The sequence below is a fragment of the Fringilla coelebs genome (genome assembly GCF_963513975.1).
Source record: "Fringilla coelebs genome assembly, chromosome: 6".
Lineage (NCBI taxonomy): Eukaryota > Metazoa > Chordata > Aves > Passeriformes > Fringillidae > Fringilla > Fringilla coelebs.
In genome coordinates, this window is record NC_140034.1 from 45,212,104 (window position 1) to 45,239,335 (window position 27,232).

Sequence of the window (27,232 nt, forward strand, 5' to 3'; positions counted from 1 at the left end):
CTTTTGTGTGCCTCTGGGTCTGCAAAGAAAAATACAGTGGTGTGGTGTGGAACACGCAGAGCAAGTTCTGCCATTGAAATTTTAGGTTTCACAGTTGTCTGTGCAGTGCTTGTGTTCCCAGATGCTCAGCATCCAGAACTGGAGCCATACTGCTCAACTTCTGGTGAGCTCTTGTGGTCTGGTTTGTCCTAAGGGTTCAGTCATGGTAGGATGAGAGCCCAAGAAAATCTGACCATAGAATGGTTTTCATGCTTGATGTGATCCCAGCCTTGCCTGGCAGTCATGCACCGTATATTCTTACCCTCCTAGGAGGTTGTGGCTTGCAGTCACACAGGGCAGGATGAGCTCACTCTTTATCTTTTTTATCTTTTTGAGATGTTAGCATAGGTTCCTCCTTGCTTCACTGTTGTTCCACTGTTTTCCACTGTTACACATATACTTCATTGTTAGCATCTCTCAATCTCTGATGTATTTGAACCAGCAAGCCTCATAAATTATTGCCAAAGTCACTTTACCAGGCATTCTTCTCATTATAAGTATGTATTTTACTAATCATAAAAGAGGTTGTTCCAGTTCACTGGCTGAAGTAGTCTTTGCTGGCAAAAGCACTTTTGAGTCCATGAAATCATGTTGGCGTCGGGCTTTTGCCGATTTGCCAGTCACCTGGAGCCTGTCATGCCTCTCAGCTGGCATTCCTCCATCAGCAGAGTTTCTCAGTGCAGATCCTCATAAAATCATTGGGTTTAGAGAAAGATGAGGGTCTTGCACTGGGAAGAGAGAGGCAAGGGTCAGACTGATGGACTTGCCCAAGTCTATACACCAAGTCTGTGTCAGAGTGGGAAGCTGGATTCAAGCTGTTCAACTCCCAGTTTCTTGAATTAATCTTCAGACTGTTACCCCTCCTTTTCATCTACAGGTTCTGTCACTTGTTTTTCCTCTCAGCTTAATGCATTTTGTTTTCCCTAGAGAATTATTTCTCTCTGTCATTTCTGTTGCAGTGTATATGTGTGTAGGCTTAGTAGGAACCTCTTGTTGATTCTTGTGACTTCCATAAAAATACTTCTTTCTATTGTGTAACTAAATTTCACAGCCTGTATTCCTTGATTGCTTGCTGAAATTTAACTTGCTGATGAAGCTACTGTCTGTTGGACTGGACCAAGTAAACTTCATTATGGAAATACTTTCAGTCTTCTAACCACTTTTTCAGTTAGCAAAGTACTTCCCATTATGAAGCTCATGTTTAATTAATATGTTTTTATGTAATTGTAAATATACCCTTGTGGCAGAGCTTTCCATTTCCTGTTCATCAGAAAGCTCATGTGTAATTATTGATAGTGATTCAGAACAAGTTTTTTCCACAGTGTTTAAAATAGAACAGAATTATGAGTGTTAATTACTGTTGCTGCTCCTTGTCCGGTTTCAAGAGTGATTCATATCGGTTCTGAGGGTTTGTTGAAAGGATGACTGAAGGCAGGAGACCCTGGCTATGTCGGTGAATTCAAGATGAGACCCTCATATTCATCCTGGTGCTGTGACACTGATCAACACCTCTGTGCTTTTTGGGATCATGAGGCTCAGAGCCTGAAGTGACCCTAAGCCTGGGAAGCAGATTGTGGTTCCCCCCTGCCGCTGCCGGGGCTCCTTGGGAAAAGCATTTCACTGTAGTCTCCTGTGCCCTCTTGCTTTCCCCGAAGACCAGGATAGCTCCCTGGAACCCGATCCTGTCTTTGCAGGTGATGGGAGGCAGCAGATCACACCCTGTGTGAGGCAAGGAGCACAATCGCCACTTCCAAAAAGAGGGTCTGCAGAGCTGCCTTTCCCTTAATAGTTGGCTGGGTGAGTCATTAAGCATGCAGAGGCAGCCAGTGCCATCAGCTCTGCTCCTGGCTAGGAAAGATAGATCAAACAGGAGACAGCCCTGATTGCTTTCTGATTCATGGTCTGCCATCCCTGGTGATTCACCCTGCTTTATAAACCTGCAGCTGTTCCCTGCCAGCTTTCTGGAAACAGGCATATCCTCTCCTGCCAGCAGCGAAGCCAGGCTGCCTGAAAGGCCTGTACCCAGTGCTGGGTGGAGCAGGACCTGCAGTCTTGAGGGGGATTTCAGACTGTCTGTCGTCTGATGCAAGTGCAGTCTCAGCTGTGTGTCTGCCCAGTCCTCATCCTGGACTAGATGAAGCTGTGGCTGGGATTTCTGAGCTCTTGGAACAGAAGGAGGGACAAGTTATATCCCTTGCTAGGGCCCAGCACCTGCTGTATGGCGATAGGTAGGGGACAGACAGATGGATGGATGGAAGGAAGAAAGCAGTGAAGGAAGGCTGGTTCCTAAAATCCGCAGGAGCAAGAGGGAAACTGAGCCAAGAAGCCTAAGGACAGAAACCATGGTTATCATCCCCTGGTCAGTCTCTGCAAACCTGCAGCGCACATTCCTCTTCATACAGCCCTGATACTAGGAGGGGTGGCCAAAAGTCCTGTTACTGGAAGGCATCTCTCAGATCTGGGCTGAGGTCCCTGTTCTGAATTGTGTAGGCATGTGTGACTGCCTTGGTGCTGCCGTTCTTGTTCTGTAGCTTAATGAAGCCTCTGGGAACTATAAATCTGTCACCTTCCATGAATGCTGTGTTCTCGGGGCGTCTTCTCATGGAGAATTTGCAAGCCTGGTCAGTGCATACAGTACCAGCAGCATCCATTCCTTCCCAAAGCCCGGGGCACTTTTGTGCTGCAACATGGTAATTAATCTGAGCATCGCTGGAGGTTATGATCTCTTCTGGAGATAACTCTGAAGAGTTGTTCTCCTTGATCTGTGCCACCATCTCAGAGCTGCTCCCTTTGCCAGTGAAGCAACATTCTGCTGCCAACTGCTGTTGCCAGATGTTATTCCGGAGAAAAATGTTTTCTTGTGAAATGGTGATGGGAATGAGCATGGGTGGGACTGCTGGCATGTTCACACTCTTGCTTTCCTTGTTAGCTTCATTTGTTAGTTTCTAAAGCAGGGGCCTGGTGGGGGCTTTTGAGTGGACTGGCATGAAGCACAAGGAAATAGTTTCCTGCAAATAAAATACAATTATGCTGCAGAATGGGCAACTGCTGTTCCCAGCCTTGGTTCATCTGGCTCTAAAGCCAGACATTAGATGTGTGGGGGCAAAGATAATGCTGGTAGTCAGCTGATGTGCAGCCTGGCTGTGTGTGTACCTGTTTCTCACTTTCTTTGCTGTCAGGTGTTTTGCCAAGGTAGATGAGTCTGTACTGCATGGCTGGGTGTACCTGCCGTGGGTCCCTGGAGGAAGTTTCTTGGCTTGTGTGGAGAAGTTTTGTATATTAACTAAGCATGAACTTCATGCCTCTGGAAAAATGTAGAGGCTGTTTGCCTTCCTGCTTCCAGGGAAATTGCTTGTTTAGGAAAACATTGCACTCTGATGTTGGTGCACAATGTGTGCATCATTCCTTGCTGGCTGGTGTGGGAGGAAAGAGATGATTTTTTAATTGAATGCAAGTGGTGAGGATGTGGTTGCACTTCTGCATCCTGCCTCACATAGGTGATGCTGGCAGCAACACTCTGTACAGTCCTGTCTGCCTGGTCAGACAGTGATGAGAATATTTTTTTGAAAGGTTCAGACTTTGAGGTCTGAACAACAGGCAGAGAAGTAACGTGGAGCTGTGCTTGCTGCAGACCCACTTGTGGGAAATGTGCTCCAGGTTGCAGCAGGTCTGTAACACTGCACTGGGACTGACTCACAACAAAATCCCATTCCTTACATATCTGCAGGGGAATTTTATGCTGTCGGATCATCTGTGGCCAAGGGTTGTGTTTCTTCCTCTTAGTAGCTGGGACAGTCTCTTAGTGCCCTGGGGGACAGCTAGCCAGTGAGAAGGGCCATGGAAAGTAAGCAGTGAAGAAGAGAATTAATTACTCCAACAGACTGCTGGGGTTCAAAAAGGATAGGACATCTGAACATATAACAAGTGTGTTCTCAGTTACAGTTGTAAAGATCAAAAATAGCCCAAACTTAGAGAAGGCTCTATTTAAGGCAGTTGTAACTAATGCCAGTGAGAAGATAATATTATTTGAGACAGATTATTCCATAAATATTGGAGACCAGGGTTTTTGTTGCCGCCCTCAGAACAGCAGTTACAGGCTGCAGTCAGGAGCCAGACTGGGATTTCTGGAGAGCAGGCCTGGGATTGTGCAAGATCTTGTGTGTAGGTCACCCAAGTGGATACGAGAGCTCTTTATCTGAGCAAGCACTGTCCTGTGTCCCTGAAGTCAGCTGAATGGCTTGTTCACTACCTTACTTCAAAAGCTTGCAAGTGTTGGATCTTGGAGAAGGAGGGTAGTAATGCTGGCCCTCTGGGAGAGGTGGTGTGATGACTGACTCAAGCTTTTCTAGTTTTGTTTTTTTATTTTTTTTAGGAACTTGGTGAACCAGAAAGATGCGTGAGTATACAGAAAAGAAGGAAACATGTGGGACCATCTGTCTGAAGTACCTTCTCTTCATCTTCAACTTCTTTTTCTGGGTAAGAAAACTCAGTCTCTGTCAGAAGCAATGAGGTGGTACTGCAATTTTGGTGTCAGAGGTGCAGAAATCTTGGGCATAATGAAGTGTTTGGGAAGAAGTGCTGACATCAGTAGGACACAGCCTTTGTCCTGTTGGGTGAAATGTCACCCCTTGGGCTTGGCTGCTCAGGCTGCAGATGTTATGGTTTGACACTGTAGCATGTGGCTGGTTCTAGGTCATGTTACCAAATATAGAAAATTGCAGGAAGCCTGAAAATAAGCCTTGATTTTTCACCTGGTTTACTTTTTCCAGGAGTCTGAGGGCTCCACTGTCTTGCCATTCCTCCTCTCAAAATGGCAGAGGGAGTGCTAGCAGATGACACACACCTTATTGCAGCTAATCCACTTTAGAGCTTCTTAGAGTCATACTTTCCACCACAAAAGTTACTGATGCCAAAGGGTTGTGTTTTACTTTGGTGCATGGGACAGAGCAATGGCGTGTCCAGATCAGACCTTTACGAAAAACTATCTGAGTTTACCAGAAGCTGCCTAAAACCCTCTGGAAGCTGAAGGCTTACAAGGAGAGAAGGGACCACTAGGGATGTGGTTAGGTTCTCTGTGTTCACTTGTCACAAGGGTTAAAGTTTAGCCAGCCAGGCTGGTCATACAGATTTGACAAGTTTTATTTGCCCAAAACCCAGTGTGTCTACGTTTGGGAAGACTCTGGTCTGAGTATGAGCTGCTGTACACAGGTAGATGGTTTAGAGAGCTTCCATCTCAGGCTGCCTGGGGTGCTGAACTGGGTGTCTTGAAGCTCAGGACCTGCTCCAGTCCCAGTGAGTCCATCTTTTAATGTAGATCATCTTTGGCTAGCTGATGGAGCTGGGGTACATCCTGCTGTCCCTGTCCAGCTGCTCTGGGAGGTGAGGAAGTTCATGCCTCAGACCCCCTTCATTTGCTTGCTTCTCTCTCTCCCCAGCTGGCTGGTGGGGCTGTGATGGCAGTGGGCATCTGGACCCTGGCTGAGAAGAGTGACTACATCAGCCTGCTCTCCTCCAGCACATACTCTGCAACTGCTTATATCCTGGTGGTGGCTGGGGTGGTGGTCATGGTCACTGGCATCCTTGGGTGCTGTGCCACCTTCAAAGAGCGGCGGAATTTGCTGAGAGTGGTGAGTTTTGCTTGATTGTTTGATTTGGGGGAAGCATCTTGGTTGTGTTGTGCACCAGCCTTATTTGTTTGTCCTAGAGCAAATATCACTAAGGTCCCCAGCTCCTGACAGAAGTGCTGTCCATGTCCTAGGGAACAGGAGCATTTTCTTTCATTCACACAAAGAGTGTGCTGCATGGTTCAAGAGTAAAAAGTGTAGTTGAAATACCTGTGCTTAGTGTGAGAACATCTATTTTAAACTATTCAAAACAAAATCTTGTGGCTTTTATCTCTTTCTTCTTCCTTGCCCATTCTATATTCTGTTTTGGAAAATGGGAAGAGGGAGGAAAATATGAGAGACCTGTAACAAAATGACATTAGGTTCAGTTTTTAATGACATTAGGTTCAAGCCAGATTAATACACTTTTTCACTTGGCTGTCAAAGATCAGGACATTTCCAATATTTTCTTCAGTTGCAAAAAAATTGCTTTTGTCTTGCTTCCACAAAGAAGAGCCATACTATTTTGATAATCTGCTGCTTCTTTTGCAGCTTTCTCTGTGTTGCTTTCTGAGCTCCCTGCTCATCCACCTACACTGAAGTTTTTTACCATCCCTGAGGTTTCTATTTTGCTTGCTCCCTCTCAAATCTCCCTTTCAGTCTGGAGTGTGGCAGCAGTCTGTTCTAGTGTCTGGGCTGCAGTGGTGAGTGCAGTGACTGAAATAACAATCAGTGGCTCTTGGCATTCACAGGTACAGAAAAAAATACTTCAGCCACCAACTCCTCCCTTTGCAAATCCTCGTTCACCTGACTGACCCCATTTCTCCAGTTTGGATAGAGGAGCAGAAATAAAGGTTGTGAGCCAGCCGGATGCTTCACTGCTATGCAGACCTGATAATCCCTGTGAGAGGCAGGGTAGGGCCAGGGAGGGAGAATAAAATATAGAGGGAGACACAGTGAGTGCATTGCTGATGCTTGTTCAGTGGGTTCCTGGTCTGTAGCAGTTGGTTTTGGCCTTGCTTCACTGACTCTCCATGCCAGAGAGATCTCCCTTTGTCTTTTTCCCTCAGCCAGAAGCTATGTATGAAAATCCAGTGGAGTTTTCTTTGTTATTCTGCCATAGAAAATTAATAATTTTCTCTTGGGAATAAAAAGTCACTCTGTCTCCTTACACCACGTGTCCTTTTGGAGTGGCTGGTTGTGACAGACCTATTGTCTCTTCTTGCTTGTGCTCTGGTTTGGTTGCCCTGAGTAATCTGAGACAGGGCTGTGCTTGCCAGGGCTGGGTGAGCCTGGCTGGGGGCCTCTGCCAGCTCTGAGCTCAGACAGTAATCCTGACAGCTTCACAGTCACCCCAGGGGCTGTGCCAGCCAGTCCCACTTTCCCTCTGTGCAAGAGACCCATGTAAATATTGGAGGGAGCAGTATAAGCAGCACTGAGCTGTGCTCTCCCCCAGTGCTGCCTTGGTGCTTTTAAGAGTCGATTACTGACAGCTCTGGATATGTTTGTAAAATACATATCTAGTTTTTAGTTTGTTTTTCTCTTGAAAAGTTGGGAAACTGAATTTTTTTTCTGCCTTGTATGTAACTTGAGTTTTATGAGCCCACTTCAAGGCTTTTCATAGTACTTCATTGCTCATCACTGGCAGCTGTGCTACTTTTTTGTCATTTCTTACTGGCCTTCCTTAACATGTGCTGTGCTGAGGCTTGGGCAGCAGAGGTGGAGTTTCTCTGGCTCCATGAGCAGGCAAGGCAGTGGATCTGCAGCCTGGCTGGCTGTGATGCTGCAGTCCAGCTCTTTACAAGGACACAGACCACTGTTATATCATACTTCAGTCAAAATGCAGCAGGAGTCCCAGGGAAAGACCTGTCAAATAGGAAACCTTGCTTGTAAAGAGAGGGGGTGACTTTCTTCAGGCCTGGCCCCTCACACTGCCTTTTCTAGTCAGCTACCTTGGACAGGGAGAAGGCAACTCACATGGATTAAGATTTCTGTTCCTGCTGCATTTCAGCTTGGAGCCCTCCCACTGAAGTGAGGTTGCTGATTTAGGAGTATTGTTGCTATCTATCTCTTTTTCAGATAGTAGAAAGATGTCTCCAGATAATTATTTGGGCTGCAGGTGGGTTGAACCATTTTTTATGTTATTCAGAGAAAACACACCTAACACTTAGTACCTCACTAGATGGAATTTGGGCTCTTTAGATCTTGAGGAGACACCCAATAGCCCTGACTCAGTCTTGGAACCAGAGCCAGGGTAAATTGTGCTTAGAGCCCACCCAGGTCCAGGCATGTGTTTGCTCGAGAGTTTCTGGTGATCACACATTTCTGACTTGGGGAACAAGTAGGGCATGTCCCTACAGTTCTGTGCCAGAGCTGGCCTACTCCTCCCATAGCAGACCTCTAAGAAAGCTTTGCAGCTGCAGCTGAAGAACAGGAGAAGCAGCCCTGTGCTCTGTGTGTGTCCAGAGTGAAAGCTGCTGCTCCCCTATATCAGCATGATACTTGCAAGTGGCCCCAGGGGAATGATGAGAGTAAGATAATGGTGGAGTGTATCAGCAGAGACAGGTTGGGTTCATGGGTGGTAGATGCACTAACCTCCCTCACAAGGTTTTACTTGTGACTCACATTTGTTAAGGTCTGCTGGATATGTGTTTGTTTCTATCCACTGTAAGCCAGCACAGCGAGCAGAGAGCTTGTGGTGACATAACCTTAGCTCTACCTGAATGCATCTGACATTACACAGAGCAAGGAAAAATAAATAAGCTTTCCAGTCCATTGGTTGTTCTCAGCATCCTGTCCCTCCTTGGCAGAGAAATTATGTCAGGTCAGTTAAGGCATAACAAGGTGCCAACAAAAGAGAGCCAGCCGTTGTGTCAAGGCCTGCCAACCCTTTCTTGCCCCTTTTCAACCTCCTGGGACTGTTGGGAGCAGCCTTTGGCTATCCTGCTCTCCAGTGTGTGACTCATTGCCCTGGGATCAATGGGTACCTTGTACAGGCGGCTGCGAGATGATTGGGATGGCTGCGGGGGAGAGCCTGGGGCAGGGGAGTGAAAGGCCGAGATTGTGTGCTCAGATTAAAGCCTGGACTGCAGATAAAACCCAGCTGTCCTTCCTTTGCAGCTGCTGAAGCCCAGCAGGGGTGAAGGAGGAAGCCTGAGTATTTGTGTCATTTTACTCCTGCAGAAGGGGCTGGAAAATACCTAGTGAAAAGAATGCATGGTGGGGGTGTTACCCGTCTGCAACAGAAGGCATCCTTGCTGTGTCCAGATCTTCACTGTCCTTTTTTTGTGCAGGTTTGATGTCCAGTTACATTTGTAGAGAGCCATTTGCTTCATCTCTTTGTAACAGACCTTTCTTAAGGTTGAAGGTAAAACAGAAAATGGGAGACATTTTGTTTATTTTGTCCTGGGGAAGCCAGCTCTTACAGGAACTTAGCTTGAGGCCCTTGTTATGGCTGGAACTGGGGTCTCTTTAGCTTTATCTACAGGAAGATTAATTTAATAGCAGTCACAGAACAGCCTGTAAAGAAACTGTTCATTGTTGACCATGAGCAAGGCAGGGGCTGTTTGTCAGGAGACGGGTTCTCCCTGAAAAGCTGTCTTGGACCCTAAGCAGGAAGTGGATGCATCACCTGGCTCTTCAGGCCAGCCTAGTCCTTTTAATCTACTGCACATATTTCTCATGGGTTTCGCTTTCTGACTTGTTTGTGAATAGAACAGGGCTCCCAAACAGTTTTTTGTACTGCCCATTTGAGTCTCCTTGTGGTAAGCAGGACTTACCCTTTTCACTTCATTGCCACTATGCCCTTTTAAGAAATAGTCATGTTCTCACATTAGTCTTCTATTAGTCTTCTAAGAGTTCTTCCCATTTTGGTTTTGAGATGCAGAGCTTTTCCATCTAGACTCCAGTTCAGGAGCACATACAGTCTCAGTGCTGAGTGTGAATCAGTGCTGAAGTCCATCCACTTCTACAGTGCCCCTCAGCCTGCAGAAGTCACTGGGAGCACAAACAATGCTTTATGCTTGGCTGCTGTGCTGTATATTTGGTGAACTGGGTCCTCTGTGGTTTTATTGAGTCAACTTTATAACATATATTGCTCCTTAGTAACTTGGTGAAATAACCTAAACAATGTCAAAACAAGTAGAAGTTTAAATTTTTTTTGTATTGATGTCAGAATCAGATACTTTCTATGATACTGAGTGTAGTCATTAGATTATCTATCTAGGTTTCTTTTGTACAGTGATCTTATCTTGGTTGCCTGCACTTTTCCATTCTCTATATCCCTCTGGCTCTGTGAGTTAAACTCACACTTGCTGCTGCTTGTCTTCAGTTATTCTGTGGTTTGGTGGGTTTTTATTAATCTGTGGGATTGTTCCTTTCCTACCCTATTGAAGTCTTAATCCCAGCCCCTGCTTCTGAACACTGCTGCAGAAAAGCATCAGTGAGGACAGAGTCAGGCATCTTACCAGGTAAAGAAAAGCTGCCTCCTGGCATCTCCTTATAGTCTGTTCTAATGCCTCTTCCCCATTATTTTACAGTACTTCATATTGTTGCTATGCATCTTTCTTCTGGAGATCATTGCAGGAATCCTGGCCTATATCTACTACCAGCAGGTGAGTGAACATTAGTCCTTGGAGACTCAAACAAGGGAGAGAGAACAGCTTGTTATCATCCCATTTCTTCAGCCAAAATTTGGCCTGGAAGCTTGGGACATAGGTCTATTTGTGGCTCACCTACTCACTCCCCTTCATGTATGAAAGACCTTGGATTATTTACTGGTTTTGACAAAGTGGTGGTCATTACTCCAAGGGGCTGCTCAGCCCTGCTGCTCAGCTCCTCCCCTTGGTGCACTTTGTGCCCTGTTTTTCTGCTGACCCTTGTAGAAGACAGTTTTTGAGGCTGTGTAGATCTAGGAACTCTCCTTACAGCCTTCAAGGCATAGTGCAGCTGAAATCACGTTAGTGCCACTTTGGCATGTTCAAGACACAGAAACAGTTCCTGCTGCATCCAGCAAAGGTAACCAATGGATTAGCTGAGAGGTCCTTTCAGGTCAAGAACTTTTTGAGAGCTTTACTTGAGCAGCACAGCTGAGGGGCAGGAGACACAGGACAGGCTCCCAACAGCTGCAGGTCTGGCTTGGCACTTCTTGCTGTTGCCGAGAGCAGAGCTTAATTCATCACTTTGCTTTCAAAGGGAGTTTAACCACCAAGGCACAAACAGCCTGCAAAGTTGCTCTCATGTCTGGAAATTGATTGGAAGTGGCAAATTAGGATTGTTATCAAATGGCTGTCTGAAAAGCAGCTGAACATCCCATCTTGTTGACTTCATTGCCAGGACTCCTTGCCATTCCATTTTCTCTTGGACCTTCTATCCTTTGCCTTGGATGGGCGCTGGTGGTTTGCAAGGAGCCAAAGAACTGTACTGGCTCCTGCCAGGAGGGATCTGGGGTATGAATGTGCATATTTAACAGGAAAAGATCAATCCTGGCAGGCACGGCAGGAAGCCAGGATCTGTCCATCCATCTGTGCAAAGGCATGAGGTTCATATGTGACAATGGAGGAGCTGATCCCCGGGTTGAAATAAGGGACAGCATATTCAGAACTGTACCCTTGAGTGCTTTAGATCACTTGAGTGCATCTCTGATCAATAGCTGCACATCCCTTTGCCCTCTGGCTGATAAATCATGCTTCTCTCTTGGTTGCAGGCTGCTTGCTCTGTTTGCCACTGTTTTTATTTCAGCCCTTGCTTTGGTGTCTAAGGCTTGCATGTGTGTGTCTAAACTGGTTCTTTATCTCTGTTCCATGCTGCAGTTCTTCCCCGTGAGCCCACAGGTAACTGCTTTTCTCCCAAGTCACAGTTCTGCTAATGGACTCCCCTCTTTATTTGCCTCTGCCTTCCAGTTGCTGAACCTTTTCCTTTCTTTCTATTATGCTAAGTCCTTTGCATTTCCATAGAGCTTCCCAGCCCAAGATCTCAAAGCTTTTTTCAAATATTAATGAATGATGCCTCATATCATCTCTGTGAGGTAGGTGTTGTCTCCATCTGATACCTGGGATTGGAGAAAGCAGTGTTTCAAATGGAGAACAAACTCCAGACTGTATTTTGCACAGTATAACCAGATGTTTGACCTCTCATTTAGTACTTACTATGTAGAATAAAAGGTATATAAAGAGGTTGCTCAGCTGTTTGTTCCATTGACCCCATCTAAAAGGCATGTTGGCATTTGTGTATATTGGTTTATATAGGAAATTTGGAATTTCAAAGGTGTTGGACTAAAGCAGTGTTGCTGCATGAACCAGCATGAAAAAAAAAAGAAAAAAAGAAAGAGATGCAACCAGGATAACAACAAAAAAAAAAAGGATATGGCTCTTTGGCACTTCTTGGCTGTCACCAAAGGGTGAGAAGAATTCAGCTAGATTAAGAGCCTCCATAGGAATAAGTGTTTGAGTCCAATCACTTGAACATGCCAGTGGTTTATGATTATGCTTTCAGAAATTCTGTTCTTGCAAAATCAGACTTTGTTTCTCTATTATCCAGAAAGGCCTTGCAGTGATTTTTGCAATCACACACTTAATTCCCTCCTGTGGCATCCTTTTTCAAGATGATAGAAGAGCTGTTTGGTCTATGTGGCTTTAGTTCATCATGCCAAGGACTCTTGATTTCTTCCTGCTCCTGGACAGAGTGATTTTTATTTTTTACAAAAATAGAGTTTTTAGTATTTTTTTACAGGCTTTTGAGGGAGAAGACTGCACATGGTATCACAGGCATATTCATGTTTAAGTAGGCACGCTTTTGTATTCCCTTTCATTGCGGGCATGTCTTGGCAATCTTGCACATTCAAGATGAGAAGCCATGTGGGGATGTGTAACACAGGCTGAAATTTGATCCCAGAACACCTCCCTGCAGTTACTAAAACAGAAGTCTGATCTGTAATCATTTGGAAAATAAGTCTGTCCAGTCCAGCCTTGGAGGCTGAAGGAAGAAGGAAGCTGTAGCTTCCACTAGGTTCTCCATCCTCCTCTTGGAGCAAAAGCAATGGAATTATGCAGGGCTTTGGGTTGTTCTGAGGAGTGAGTTTGCCTTGTGATTTTATCCCATTTGTCTCTTCCATTCAGCTGAGCCTGGAGCTGAAACAAAATCTGAAGAACACCATGACCCAGAAGTACCGGAGGGAGGGAGAAGAGAGTGTTACCAGTGCAGTGGACAAACTGCAGCAGGAGGTAGGTGTCTCTGGAGGCAAAGAGAATTTAATGCAGCTTCAGGGCTTAAAACCAAGCATAGAAAAGGCATCTCTTGATGTCCAACCTGTAGGTATTTCTTCTGTAAGCTGAGTGTATGTTGTGATTCAAGACAAAATTGGGTGAAGTGCAAGGCCTGAGCCATGCAACTGGCAGAAAATGTCATGGTGTGATCACTGGATTGCATGCCCAGTAGCACTGGGGAAATGATATCTGAACTGCTCCCAGTGAACTGGAGCTGCCAAGTCACTCTGACAGCTGCTTCTACATTCCCAGTTCAAAGCTTTGGAGAAATTGCTGACATTTTTCATTAAGCTTTTCAGTACCCTAGAGAGCAAGATGTAATGAAAGAAGAACTCTTCTGCTACTGTTGCTTGCTGTGCCTGGCTCAGGAGTGGTTCAGGTTAGGGCTGCCACAGTTCTGACAGGTTTTCCCACAGAAAAGGCCCTTGTGCATAGGCATTTTCAAAGCACAGGGACTGCTCTTTGCATAGTGCCATAGCAGGTGCATTTGTGATGGTAACTGGTAATTAAACTTATCCTGTTGCCATCATTAACACTCAGTTATGAGCTGAGGCAGCTGCAGGTGCACTCTGGTTACAGTTCGTCCCAGCAGTAAACGAAAGTCACAGCTGCTGAAGGATGGATGAACTTGATATTTAAAGGGCCATTTAGGGAACTCTTAACACAAAAGTCACTAATAATTATAAAAAAAACCCAAACCCATGAGATAGCTGGAGTATCTGCAAAGGAGGGTGAAGCCCAGGGCTTGATGTGGGAGGCTGGAGGAGAAAAAGGTTGCAGTGCTTGCAGGCTCAGCCTTTGCTCTCTGTGTGTGCAGTTCAAGTGCTGTGGGAGCAACAACTACACTGACTGGGCCGACAGCCTGTGGATCAAATCTTCAGAGGCCAGTGGGAGGAAAGTCCCAGACAGCTGCTGTAAGACAATCACTGACCTGTGTGGCAGAAGAGACCATCCTTCCAACATCTACAAGGAGGTAAAGAGCAGAAGGGCTTCAGAGCCACCTGTCACAAAGTGTGTAAAGGAGGTGGGCAGGGAGTGATGGTGTTGGGTTATCACTGCAAACTGTCAGTAGGCTTCAAGGTCAGTAATATTCCTTAGAATGTAGAATTCACTTCTTTAGCTGAGTGTTCAGCTCTTTAGACTGTTATTTAATATGTTGATATAGAGGAAAATAATTATTTTTGTACATTAATTATGGGGGGAAGCAGGAGAGGTTGTTAGTTCTGAGGAGATTTGGATGCAAGTCCTACCTTTGACACAGCTTCCTGTGTTTAGAATTACTCCATGAAATGCAAATGGAGATCCTTCTGGTTCTTGATTGACAGTTGCAAGGCAGAGTCAGGCAGAGCCTGGCTTTCCAGGTTCATACCAAAACTCAATAACCAAACTGTAATAAATAGCAGTGGGAAGAATTTACTCCTAAAAGGCTTCAATTATGTTAGGGTTGTTGGTTCTGGATGCACTTAGCAGCATTTCCTTGGCCTTTTGGCCTCACAGGAATAAACATCCCCTCCAGGGAGGAGCTAGGCAGTGAGTGAGTGAATCTTTCTCCACATACCTGAAAGACGAATGGCACTCTCTGTGTGATGTGGTCGGTTGTTCTGCATTTCCCCTGCACTGCCAGCAGCCAACTTGGGTTTGTTTAGAGGTTCCTGAGCCAGCTTGTCCTGAGCAATAGCAGGCATGATGCAGTTCACAGTTCACATCATCTGCTTAGCTTTTCCAGAGATACTGGGGGAAGAGATTGCTCACAGACATCACTTTAAAAAGTGCTGCTTTCAAGGGTCGCAAACACTGGACTAAAATAAACAAGAGGTTAAATTGAAGCTGATTTTCCATGTCCCTCCTTTTACTCTGCAGAGTGGTTGCATTACCAAGCTGGAAAACTTCATTCAAGAGCATCTGAAAATTATCGGGGCAGTGGGCATCAGCATTGCTTGTGTGCAGGTAAAAAGGGCTGAGGGGAGTTTTGGGGTGCTGGGCAGAAGTTGAAGGAACTCCTGAGCTGAGAGATAGAAATAAAGATATCTTATTGCTCTTCCCTGCCTGGCAAGAAGTTGCCAGGTACTTCGGGGACCCGAGGATTCACGAGGTCCAAAGCAAAAGCCTTTGTGCCAGTCTGGTGAATTCCCTGCAGGTGACATACCAGCAGGGCCGGGGAATGAGTTGTTCTCCGGGGCTGTGGGAGGCCATGGCTCGGCAGCTCGAGGAAGCCCTCCTGTGGCTGTGTCCCATAACTGCCTGCCCTGCAGCAGGGATCTTCCCACCTGGGATTCTAAGGATTATCTCGAGTTACCCAGGATTTTTCCTTCAGCTGTGTCACGCTGAAGAACCGCCCTGTGGGTCTGCAATGATTTGCAAGAGGGTGAGGAATGAAGGTGTAGAATGTGAATGTCTTGCACTCTCATTTTGAGAGGGGATGGCACAGGATATTCTTTTTTCATGATGCAGATGTGTCTGGGAGTTCCTCATCTTCCCCTTTGTTCTGGCAAGCAGCCAAATTACACCCCAGGAAGCTACTGGTGGTTAATTACAAGGATTAGCACAGATTGTTTTTTCCTGCTGCCTATTGCAAGCTGGAGTGTGTTATTCCCAGGCAGGAGCTGGCTGAGACTCATGTGGGTCTGAACTGTTAATTTGCAAGTTGCTGATTCCACTGCCTCCATTCTGTGATTTTCATGTATTTCTTTCTTTCCTTTACACTGTAGATCTTTGGGATGATTTTCACCTGCTGCTTGTACAAGAGTTTAAAGTCAGAACCATATTAATAGCTGTGAGAGCTCTGTTGCTCCCCCTCTGCCACTTCCCTTAGCACCTGCCAGACCTGACCACTCTTCACCACCACCACCACCACCACCAAAGTGTCTGTAACTTGAGGACTTGGCTCTGCAATTGAATGCCTTTAGAACCATGCACTGCCTTACCTGCCCCTCTGGGGAAAGTCACCCTCCTTGCTGTGTACATGGCAGCCGGGAGTTCAGCAGGTCCTCTTCAGTGTCAAGAAAAAAAAAAAGCTGTGGATCTTCTGCTAGAAGCTTTAGCACAACAGTCCCTTGATATAACTACAAAGCAACATTTATCCAAGGCCATTTCCCTTGAGGCTGCTCCCAAGCCAACATGAAGCTATCAGGATGCTGTACAAGAATCATGGTTTGCTCTCCTGAGAAGTGGCTCACAGGCACTGACTGTGAGGACAGATGATGGTTCTGCACTGAGCTGGAGCCAGAGCTGAGTTTCTCATACACAGAAGGTTTCTCTCTCCCTCCTCCCAAGTGTGCACCAATGTCCTAACACAGCTGCTCTCCACCAGAGAAGATGCCTACCTGGTTACTGGGGGCAGGAGCTACTTGCCCAGCCGACTGGGAGCACAACTTGGTGCAGCTGAAATCTAGGTGTGACACTCATGTTGCCAAGATGTTGTGGGTGCCTTAGGATTTCTCAGCAATTCTTCCTTCTCTTCCTTGAAGCCTCCTCCAACACAGTGCCATTAGGAGCCACGAGAGGCCTTTTGCTTCCCGGCAGTTCTGGAGCAAAGATGATGGACTGCCTTTTCTGGGTCTAGTCTGTTTTATTGACTGGTTTCCAGCATGAGTGAGGACTCTTATTTCCACCTCCCTATCCCCTGATGAGGTTTGGTGAAGAACTGGTCTTTTTGTGAGGCTGCCATATCTTGCTACCCTTTGGCCTGCTCAGTTAGTGGAAGTACCTTTTTCATCTGTTACATGTTGAGATGTTCCCTTGGTTTGATTTTTCTAACTAAAACCTCCAGGTTTACCTCCCTTGGCAGGAAATGGATATACACCAATGTTTTTCAGCCTCCAAATAGCTTATTAATTAGCTGAGGGTTTTCTGGCTTTGTCTGGAATCTCACTTTACTGGTTACTGCCAAGAAAGTCAGGAGAGTCAGTTTCAACCAGTTGCCCCAGTGTACTTGGTAAATTGGTAGTGCTGGCTTAGCTGTTTGCTGCTGAGGAATAGGTTTTAATTCAATACTGGCTCTGCACTGGGGTCTTGGATACATACAGGACACAGACATTGCCATGGACTTGGTGCCAATAGGATCATAGCCTGAATTCACAGGATCTTGTGTTCCTCGTCTTGTTCCCTTCTTCCTGGTATGCCTGTTACACTCACGAAGCAGCAGAAAGTGGAGTTTGGAGTTTGTGAGCAGTGAAGACAAGCTCAAACCTTCATAGATAAATTTCTTCCCTCTTCTGGCCTTTTAGCAGTGCTGGCTGAGCCCCTAGCAGCAGACAGCCTACATAATCATCCAGCCCAGTAAAGGGTCTTGCAGCATCATGGGGCTTTTGGTTCACAGAGCAGAAATCATGGACTGGCGCTAAAGGGCGATGCTTAAAATTCAGAGCAGGTCAATCTGAAACTCCTCCATTATCAGTCCTATGAAGTAATCCTCAACTAATGCAGAAAGAGAGGTGGAGGAACTGAGGTGTATCCTTGGTTCCACAACAGTAAGAAAGAGAGGAAAGAAATCTAAATTATTCTGTAATGATCTAAAGGAGAAATCTCTAAATTATTTCTTGTTTTATAGTAAAGTTCCTTAACAAGTATTGACTACTAACTAAGAGGAAAATATTGAGCATGTTGCTTGAAGCAATATTTCTGATTTCTTAAGCATATCTTCATAGCTGCCTTTGCCCATTCCCTTCAAACACATTGTACAGGGTTGGGAGAGGCCAGGAAGAATGAGACATAAACAATAAGTTGGCTTGTGTCCACTGAGTTGTTTTATACTTTTCTCTGTGTAACAATATTCATTGCTTTTGGTTTTTTTAACCCAGTTTAAATTGCTGGCCAATAGAAAAATAAAGCTTAAGACTCTGTACTGTGTGTGGCACGACTGAAGGGCTACCAAGAGCCAGGTGAGTTCTCTGGCTTGCTCAGATCCTGCTGCTGAGGAGCCAACTCCTGGAGAAGATGAATGGAGGGACCAGGCAGGGAAAGAAGTTGGGGGGAGTCTGCTTTACATCCCTGCCCCTGCCAGCCTGGTTCTGATGTGGTGTGGGGTGCTGCAGGCTGTTCCCCTCTGAGAGCTCGGGGTGCAGAACCTCAGGGGTTGCTCAAGGTCACAGGGGTCATTGGAGTCCTTGGTAGGGGTTACCTGAGGGCATTTGAGGCTCTGATTATTGATGAAGGGGTCAAATGAGAACACAGGGCTTAATCATTATGAGCTTGGGCCTAATGAGAAGGCGCCGTTTGGTGTAATGGGTCCAAACCTGCCAGTGCAGTCCAGGGGCGCCCAAGGCCCCAGGGTCACCCAGTGCCTGCAGTGTCACCCATCATTTGCCCTCTGTCCTGTCAGGGTAGTGACAGGGGTGGTTATTAGCCTTATTAGTATTTTTTATTAATTAGTAGTATTAGTTTATTTTATTAGTGTTTATTATCGTCTCTTGTAAGCATTAGCATTTATAGTATTGGTATTAGCTATTAATACAATTATGAAAAAATCCACTGTTGGAATCTATTAAATTCTATTTACAATATTATGTTTTAGGATCCAGTAGTATAATCACCTATTGCAACCTAAAACTATAATTATTTATTAGAATGAATAGCAGATTTATTAGTATTGATAGTTATTATTGTATTATTAGATGCCACAGGGGTTATAAACGTGTCCTCTTGGAATCTCCATGATTTTGACCTGACCCGGGGCAGGTCAAAAAGCGGCAGCAGACCGATGCCGTTCTGCACGGTCACCCTGGGGGATGCCGGGTGGGAATGCCCCGTGAGACGCTGGGTGCCGGCGGTGTCGCCGCCCGCAGTGCGGGGCGCGGCCGCGCGGTGGCGACGGGGACACGGCGGTGTCCCGGCCCCGGGAATCGCCCGGGACGGAGCGCCGCGCTCCAGCGCCAGCCGCGGGCCCGGCCCTCGGGCTGCAGCGCCGCACTGCTCACGCAGGACAGGCTGACAGCTCCGCCTGGCCTGCGCTCCGCTCTGAGCAGAGATTTCTGCCAAAAACGCCCGCAAGCGTTTGCCTGTGCCGGGGAGACAGAGCCGGCTGGCTCGGGAGCGAGCCAGTGCCCCGCTGCGGGACTGCTGTGCATTCCTGGGACGCGTGGGGTAACACAGGAGTGTGACTGTGTACATTTATGAGACCTCCTCCCAAGCCCCGTTTCCACGAGAAGTGAGTTGAAGGTGGAGCACAAACCGAGAAGGAACGGCTGTCCTGGTTCCCTCTGTGTCCTCAGGAGTGCAGTGTGGCCACAGCCACCTTTTCCCAACCCCAGAGGAAAATTACCACCCTTTCTGTAGTACTGTCATGGGGTGCTGTCTAGGACGTCTGGAGCAGTGTTTCTAAGCATGAAGCTATTGCTTTAAAGCGATTTCTCTTTCTCTTTGAAAGGGCTTCTGCAGTGTTTGTGATCAAGGTGCAACTGCCATCTTAGAGCATCCCCACAGCCTTGGGTCTCTTGGGTGCTTCCCCCTCTCTGGAGACAGGAGCAGAGGCTTGGCTCGCTTCGGACCTAGAGATTTCAGCTGTGCTAATTGCCCTTTGCAGCAGTTAGCTCAGCTTCTGGAGTGGCCACCTGGTCAGCACAATTTGCTCAGGAATAAAGGGGAAAACAGCTGTAGTGGTAAGCAGTTTCTGCAAGGGTCCGGCTTTGGGCAGTCGCTCTGTTCCTGCCGTTTCAAACAAGATGAGTATTTTATGCTCCCCTGCAAGGCTGCTTTTAACCTCCAACCAGTTCACAGACATGCCCTTTCTTCTCCTGCCGCTAACTGGGGGAATTTTCCCCCTAGGGAGGCCTTGGTGCCCCTTTCTTTTGCCATTTATGAAGACTCCCTTCAGTGGTGATTGTAATGTCCTTGTTTTCCTGATGGGCTGGGACTGAGCACGGCTGCAGCAGTGGCTCAGAGGCTCAGGCAGTGATACTCTCCTCCCTGGTGAGATAGGACAAATACAGCCTGCTTGGGAAATGGCAGAGGGGAATGCTCTCTCCTTTCCCAGCTGGCCATGGAGGCAAAAGGGAGCAGATTCATGTGGTGCCTTCAAAGATGACAAATTCCTTGTGGGGAAGGAGTGTAATGCTCTCAAACGAGCTGTAATCACATGAGCAGCAAGGATTCTGATGCCCCCCTAAATGCATTCAGTGACTCATTCCAAGTGCACCATTCTGGGGTTCTGAAGTCCTCTTAATGCTCTGCAAAGGAGGCTGCTCCTCCTGCGTGCCAGCATTAACAGCAAGGAAGCTGCATGGGCTGAGGCCATCAGGATCAGCAGCTTTCCCTCTTCTGATTACAGCTCCTCTCTGCAAAAATGAGCTGCTGAGCGTAAGGCATTTCCAGGCTTCATTTTTCTGTGTAGTGAACTGTGTGGCTGACAGGAGCAGAGCAGTTTCTACCCACACGGAGTGTAGGGACAGCCCCGTGCCCCGGCATGGCCTGATCCTGCCACCGGCTGCTCTCTCCCAGCATTGGGACAGCAGCAACAGCCAACCCTGCCCCCCTGCAGTCCCTGGTGTGACTTTGACTGTCACATGTGTCCCTGTTAGCCGTGGGGGGAAGGGTGAGGGTCACACTGAGCCCCTTGCACCCCTGGGGTCAGAGGCAACCAAAGCAGGCACTGACACCGGCGTGCAGAGGTGTGGGGTGATGCTTTATAGCTCTGGCCTTATGTGCATGTATGTACACCCGCAGATCTCCTGCCACGCTGGAGGATTGCCACTGCCCACAGAAAAACCCTTACTGGTGGGGTTTGTGTTTCTTACTTTGCTCAGAACGGCTGGAGCCCCTTTATCCCAGAAGTCTGACACCAGAAAAATGCGCTTGATCCTTCCAGACTCATCCTTCCCCCCTCCCTCCTCCCAAGTTCCTTCCTGTTTAATAACCTTTTTACCCTCCCAAGCAGTCTTTACTGGCTAGTTGCTTTCCCATGTTGTTTTACATGCTTTGATTCTTTGCTGCCCATTTTGGGATGCAAAATTAAGCAATGATGACCTGAAATGTGAGGCACCAGGCTTGGGTTTTGGACTTCAGCTGCTACCTTCACTCCTGGAGGATGTCAGCTCAGTTCCCTCCAGACTGAAATAACAGCTAATCTCGCTACAAAATGACCTCTGAAGGCATGTTCCTCTACATCCAGCTCTTGTGGTTCTTCTCTTGCATGTTATTCCTCTGTAATATACTGAGCATCATCAGGACCTATTTTATATTCACCTAAATTAAATCTTGTCCCATTTAAATGTGCCCAATTGTCTAAGATATCCCAGGCTAATTCACATTTTCTCCTTGTGTTTTCCATCCGTCTTCCATCATTGTTCCACAAACATGATCAACATTATAATTTATTTCCTTTTCCTCCTTCCTCCCTCTCCCACCGCCCTTTTCCAGGTTTTTAATAGCAGCCAGTTAAAGGCTGATGTGCTCTTTCCTCTGCTGAATGCCTCGTGCTCTGTGGAGGGGCTCATGAATGATTCAGTTGTTTAGGCTCTAGCTGGCAGTTGTGGCAGGATTACTCAAAAGAAACATTTGAGGTTTGTCTACAGTTCCAGATTGAAAAATCCTGATCCCCGAAACAGGGAGTCGAGCCCTAAATCATGAAACAGTGAAGAAGGTTGCATATGTATTAAATACATTTTTCACATGTATTTTACAGTTCACTTATCACAGGTAATGTCACAGGATCAGGCTATTAAAATCATAGTTTCAACAAATGTGGGCTCTTGGCCCCCTTTACACCAAAAAACCAACTCTGCCTTCAGGGAGTGAACTGAATTTAAACAAACGTGGGCGAGAAGAGGCAGCATTTCACAAGCAGAGCGGTGCGTTGGTGGGGATGTGGTTACGGTCCTGACTGGAATACAGGAGTTGTGTCCCCTGTCTGCCTGGATGCTTGAGGACACCTCTTGTACCAGGGTTTTTGGCAGAGCTCATGACTCCTTTGGTGAGATGAGCAGCAGATTGTGCTGGTGCTGGTGCTGGGTGGGAATGGTGGAGCAGACAGCAGTGCAGTAAAAGTCCATCCTGCACCTCCTGAGTGAGAGCCGAGCTCCTTCTCACGTTCGAGCCCCCCACCAGGGCCTGCTCAGCATGATGGACAAATTAATTCCTAGCAGTTTTTCCTTTTCCTTGTCCTCTTAGATTGAAAACTTACTTTTAGTGCCTGTTCAAGCTGTGCCAAGCTCCACAGAGCCCCAGTTGCAGCTGCCCCTCTTCAGCTCTGCCTGTAATGTAAGTAACAATAAAAATATAGCTCTAAAGGAGTTATGGCCCCACAAAACTGCTGAACTCTGGTGGCACCCCTCTTCTAAAACCATTCTGGTTTAGAATCACTCTTTTTTTTCTGGTTTCACATAGCCTGGAGCTTGGACTAAACTTGATTCTGTTCTTGCAGGCAGAGGTTTCTGGGATATGGATGCAAATAGCTTCTGCTCTCCATGCACTGCTACTCTTTTCCCCCTTCTTTAGGATTCAGAGTCTTTCTCAGAGACTGGGTCCAAGGATGCTGCTTGTCTCCCTGGGGAGGACCAGGTGCTGCCAGCCCGTGGGTTAACTAGCAGCAGGAACTAGGCTGGAGCAGAGAGGGTGTTTGGGGAGAGGGAGCCAGTTCCTGCTTCACCTGCTTAGAGCCAGTTCAGGGGAACAAGTTCACCATTCTGGTCCAGTTTTTAATACCACTTTTCCCCAGGAACTTGGAGGAGGCAGCAAGCCACAGCCCCTTCAGGTGATCCCCATTGCCCCACACACAGACCTGCAGATAGGAGCAGCCTGGCTGACATCACCTTCTGGGCAGGGGTCAGGAGCAATGGGCTGTAATTGTAATTATGGTTTTAATAAGGCATAATTGATCTAATGGCTTTTTTTTTTCCAGTCTACATCCTGGATAACCTAAAAACCAACCTCTGAGCTTGTTTTTGGGACTTGTAGGAGGCAAACATTCACCCTTGTTTCTTCCAGCTAATTAATCCTGTCCCCAGTCCCACTAGAGGTGGCAAGAGATGCCCCTGGTTTCTCTTAATGAAGTCAGTTGGTGCCTGAGAGTTATTTGAAAGCTTGAAGCTACTCCCCAGCATCTCTTTGCAGGGGTGGGTCTTCCCTTCTGCTCCTCTAGTCCAGGAGAAGGGCTCTGGCACCAACCATGTGGTGGAACCACCATCCTTCCCCCTGGGCCGGCCTGCAGGACGAGCTCTGTGCTGATAGAGGCCAGGAAGGCTCCTGTTTGCAGCACTGACAAAGCTGAGGCTGGGGAATGCCCTGCAAGTGAGGTCAGCCTTAGACCTGGTGCTCCCAGCTCTTGAGTTCTTTGTGGTGGCCCAGATTTTGGTGGGAATGCTTCTTCCCACTGGGAAGTTGGCAATGGCTGCCCTCTCCCTCGAGGCTCCTTGCACCAGTTGCAGTGGCAGCTTGGTGGTGACCCTCTGGAAGGGGCATCTGCCAGAGGCTGGGGATGAGCAGCAGAGCCAGGACAGGCACATGGCTCCTGGCCCAGCACCCTGTTCCCGAGCTGTCCCTGATGGTTGCTGAGGAGCACCGCAGGCACACTCTCCTGCCCTCACAGGCAGCTCCCAAAAGCGTCTCAGCTCTTTCTAGACATCCAGCTCCAGTCATCTGGTGGGATTAAATCCAGCCTGTATTACATCTGCCTAAAAGTTTCCTGGGGACCTGGGGCTCAGCTGCTCCCTGGAGTAGCATCTCACGGTGTCTCAGTAACTCAGGTACCAACATGACTTTAATACAACTTTTTAAAGTATGCATTTGTATCTTGTAAGCCCTTGAGTACAGCAGAGTCCCTTTTATATTGAAATTCAGGATTCTCAATAACATTTTATTATGAGGATTGCTATTTTTGGAATTGCTGTTACTCTGTTATGAGCAAGGCACCTAACATCCTTCAATATGAAATCATTAAGGGCACAGCAGAGTTCATTACAGGGGCATTTCTCTGGATTAAGAACAAATCAATACCACACACTAATATCACAGCCTGCTACCTGACTTTGGTTGCAAATAGCACATCCAGAGGCGGATGCTCTTCTTTTGGCCTCTTGTGCTCTTCTTCCAATATCTTATTTACTGTTTTCCCCCAAGCTGTTGTGATGGATTTATGAGCAGACAAAATCCAAAGGTTGTTTTTTTCTTGAGCTACCTGAATATTGTAGCTTTTAAAATAAAGAAGAAAGAAATAACCAGCTTAAGTTTGTGATATTGCAGTAACCTCATATGCAATATGATTTCCCTGCTTCTGGAACTTGCCTGAGGGAGCTGGGTTTGCTTTGCCTGGAGAAAAGGAGCCTCAGGGGTGATCTTAACACTCTCCACAGCTGCCTGGAAGGAGGCGGTAGCCAGGTGGGGGTTGGTCTCTTCTCCCAGGCAACCAGCGACAGGACAAGAGGGCACAGTCTAAAGCTGTGCCAGGGGGGATTCTGGTTGGACACAGGGAGGAATTTCTTCACAGAAAGTGATTAGACCCTGGATTGGGCTGCCAGGAAGGTGGTGGAGTCACTCTTCCTGGACGTGTTCAAGGAAAGACTGGATGTTGCACTCAGTGCCATGGTCTTGTTGACATGGGGCGTTCAGTCACAGGTTGGACTTCATCCTTGTCACAGTTCTTCCAACCTAATTGATTCTGTGAACCCCCCTGGATGTACAGAAGGGAGTAAAGGCCTGAAGTTCTCTCTGGTTATGTTTAGTTGATCACATTTAGAGTTTAGAATAAGTTTCAGATGGTTTGAGTTAGGAATGCACCTGTAGAAGGTGGGATGGGAGGGAAAAAGGATGATAATCTATAAGAAGTGTCCAATAGAAGGAAGAACTCTGCTGTCCAGGGATCCTCTGGAGAATTCCTTCTTTTGTGGAGATGTGCAAGCAGTAGGAGTTTTTTGGCCTCCTGGGCATGCTGCCCTGGATGGGGGCAAGGGGGTGAGGGTAAACACCATTGTTGTGGTGAGTCTGGGCCAGTTTAGTCCCAACCACCGTGAAAGACCTTCAATCAGGCAGTGTATGACCACCTTGATCCTGGGTGGAGGCTACAGCTTTGTTCTGGACAACAGAGATCCCAATTCTGGACCTGTCCCAAAGCAAGTTTGCCCATTGGTGGTTTCAGATGAGGGCAGGATAAAAGGGGTTTAACTGGGGGATGCCAGGCTGGCAGGAATCATCAGCTGCCCTGGCTGTTGCTCAAAAAACAGAAACCATATCCCAAGATGTCTCTGGCTGTAGATGAAATGGGAGTTTCTCCATGGTGCTGCTCCCAGCTCCTGCAGCACCACATCCATTTGGTTCAGTAGCAGCTCAGGTCGCTGACATGAAAGCTGCCACGGCCAATGGCATCTGTTTATCTTTCTTTATTTGAAGCAATTTTTCATCAGTGGAATTTAATTATTAGTATTTTGCTTTTAAAAATGTTGCTTAATAGAGGAAAGCAGCCATTTGTCAAGGCTGCATTTAATGCTGAGTGGATCCAAAGGGGCTTTTCTTTAAGCTGTTTTGACAATAATATTAAAAAAAAAACCAAGTTGGTGAAGTGTGGAGCTGTAGGCCATCTCTGTAATGATCTGAAGCACTCAAGCCCTTATTAACTTAATGTTTTCATTTACTAGCTCATTCCTGGAGGAAGACCTCCTAGTCAAACTGCTATTGCTTTTAAAAAAACTAAAGTTAGTAATTGCTTCAGCTGCACATCTCATTACAAGGAAAGGCCTACAGCCTAGAGCAGCACTCATCGAATTTTTGTTTTTAAATTTTCTGGGGGAATTTCAGCAAAACCTCTTGTTATACCTCCAGCCCAAGCATTAGCTATTGCATTGCTGCCTATACATTTATAAACTCAACTATAAGAGTTCTGAATTCCCACTCTCTTTGGAAATGGGAGGCTCGAGGGCTTGGCTGTACCTGTTATGGTATTGGGGAGGAGCTGGGCAGAGCCCATCAGCTGGTGGGTAGGGGCTGCTCAGTGCTGGGAGCAGCACATCCCATTTCATCAGGGCAGCCTTTAGCCCTGAGCAGGTGCCACTGCTCTCATTACCCTTTACCCCCTCGTTCCATAAAGTGGATGTTTCTCCCTTCTCCCTCCTATCACTGCCTGGGAAGGGGAGCACACTTTCACGCACACTGCTGGAAGGAAGACTTCATTAAAAAGGAAAAAAAGAAGGAGGGAGGCACTTTAAGGCAGCTTTCAGTAAATAGCTGGGGATAATTGGGCTCTAGCTGTGTTCTTATAAACCTTCTGGATTGCTGGGTACAGTGATGCTGCTGATCTCTAAATTGCTGCAAAAGCTCAGGGCAGCAGCTTTCCATCAGCAGTTCCCACACTGGGCTCTGCTTATTGTCAAAAAGTTATTTTTAAAAATCTAATTAAAAATATTTCATTAGGATATATGATAGGGGCTGCTGATAAAGATGCAAGAAGACACCAGGGGTTGGGTGAGGTTAGGCTACTCCTTGTTGCTCATCTCTGATGATTTCTGAAGAGTGGGATGTGTCATCCCAGAGGTTCTGAAAGGGAAACTGAGGCATTGCACTGGTTGCTCAAGGCTCACATTAACTAGCCTGTATGTTCTTGCCAAGGCCTGTCCCTGAACACACACTAAAGCCTTTTTCTGTCTTTGAAAGACATGAGCAATGATGTTACATGGAGATGGGCAAAGGAGTCTCTGCTGCTGCTGTGGACCAGCCTGGAGAATGCAAAGAGAGAGTGGAATAGGATGAACCCAAAGTGCTTCAGAAAAGATTCCCAATGAGCTTCATGCACTTGGAATGAGTCTCTGGAGAGATGTTGGCAAGGAAAGTGACATTTAGGTAATCTCTGAAGAAATTCAAAGCTTGTAGATACAGCTGTGGTGAACCACTAGAAAATGTGGAAAGCAGCAGCTCACGAAAGGTCAGTATCTAAAAGTGGGTGCTGAGCACAGCTGTCCTACTCCTGGAGCTGATTTATTTAAACTCACTTAATTTCTTGGAGTTCTCCAAGTAGGCTTGCTTTTAAAAGAAGGAGATCTGGTTTCCAAAGAGTATTCAGTATTTATTCCTAGCTCTAAATCCAGCCTGTGGGATGGGCAGCGTGCTATTTCAAAATCATCAGTGCCCACAGAAAGGCTTGACCACAGCCTTTTCCACTTGCTTTGTTAACTGCCAGGGATCTTGAGCTCCCTAAAGTCTGTGGGCTTTTAGCTTTTTGTCAGCTGTTCTGTGCTTTTCTTTGATCTTTAGTTGTTCATCTTCTAAAGAGCAGGGAATAATGAACCCATTTTATTAAAACACTGGCATTGTATTTGGGAGGGATAAAGAAAGGCTTTCCTGCCTGAATTTTCTGCCTTGGCTGTTACAAGACTCAGTGTTAAACACAGGAGCAGGTGTATCCTGAGAGTA

General features: G+C 46.7%; 1 protein-coding gene across 1 annotated transcript in view; it reads left to right on the plus strand.

Moving 5' to 3' along the window:
- The window catches only part of CD151 (CD151 molecule (Raph blood group)), a 31,953-nt gene extending 14,208 nt beyond the window's left edge, over positions 1–17,745 (plus strand). Inside the window, exons 3-9 of the mRNA XM_084207929.1 lie at positions 4,412–4,515; positions 5,475–5,666; positions 10,181–10,255; positions 12,758–12,862; positions 13,722–13,877; positions 14,765–14,851; positions 15,613–17,745. Of these exons, the coding sequence (XP_084064055.1) occupies positions 4,432–4,515; positions 5,475–5,666; positions 10,181–10,255; positions 12,758–12,862; positions 13,722–13,877; positions 14,765–14,851; positions 15,613–15,672 (759 nt within the window). The 5' untranslated portion in view covers positions 4,412–4,431 and the 3' untranslated portion in view covers positions 15,673–17,745. The remainder of the gene's footprint in view (positions 1–4,411; positions 4,516–5,474; positions 5,667–10,180; positions 10,256–12,757; positions 12,863–13,721; positions 13,878–14,764; positions 14,852–15,612) is intronic.
- The last annotated feature ends 9,487 nt before the right edge of the window (positions 17,746–27,232 follow it).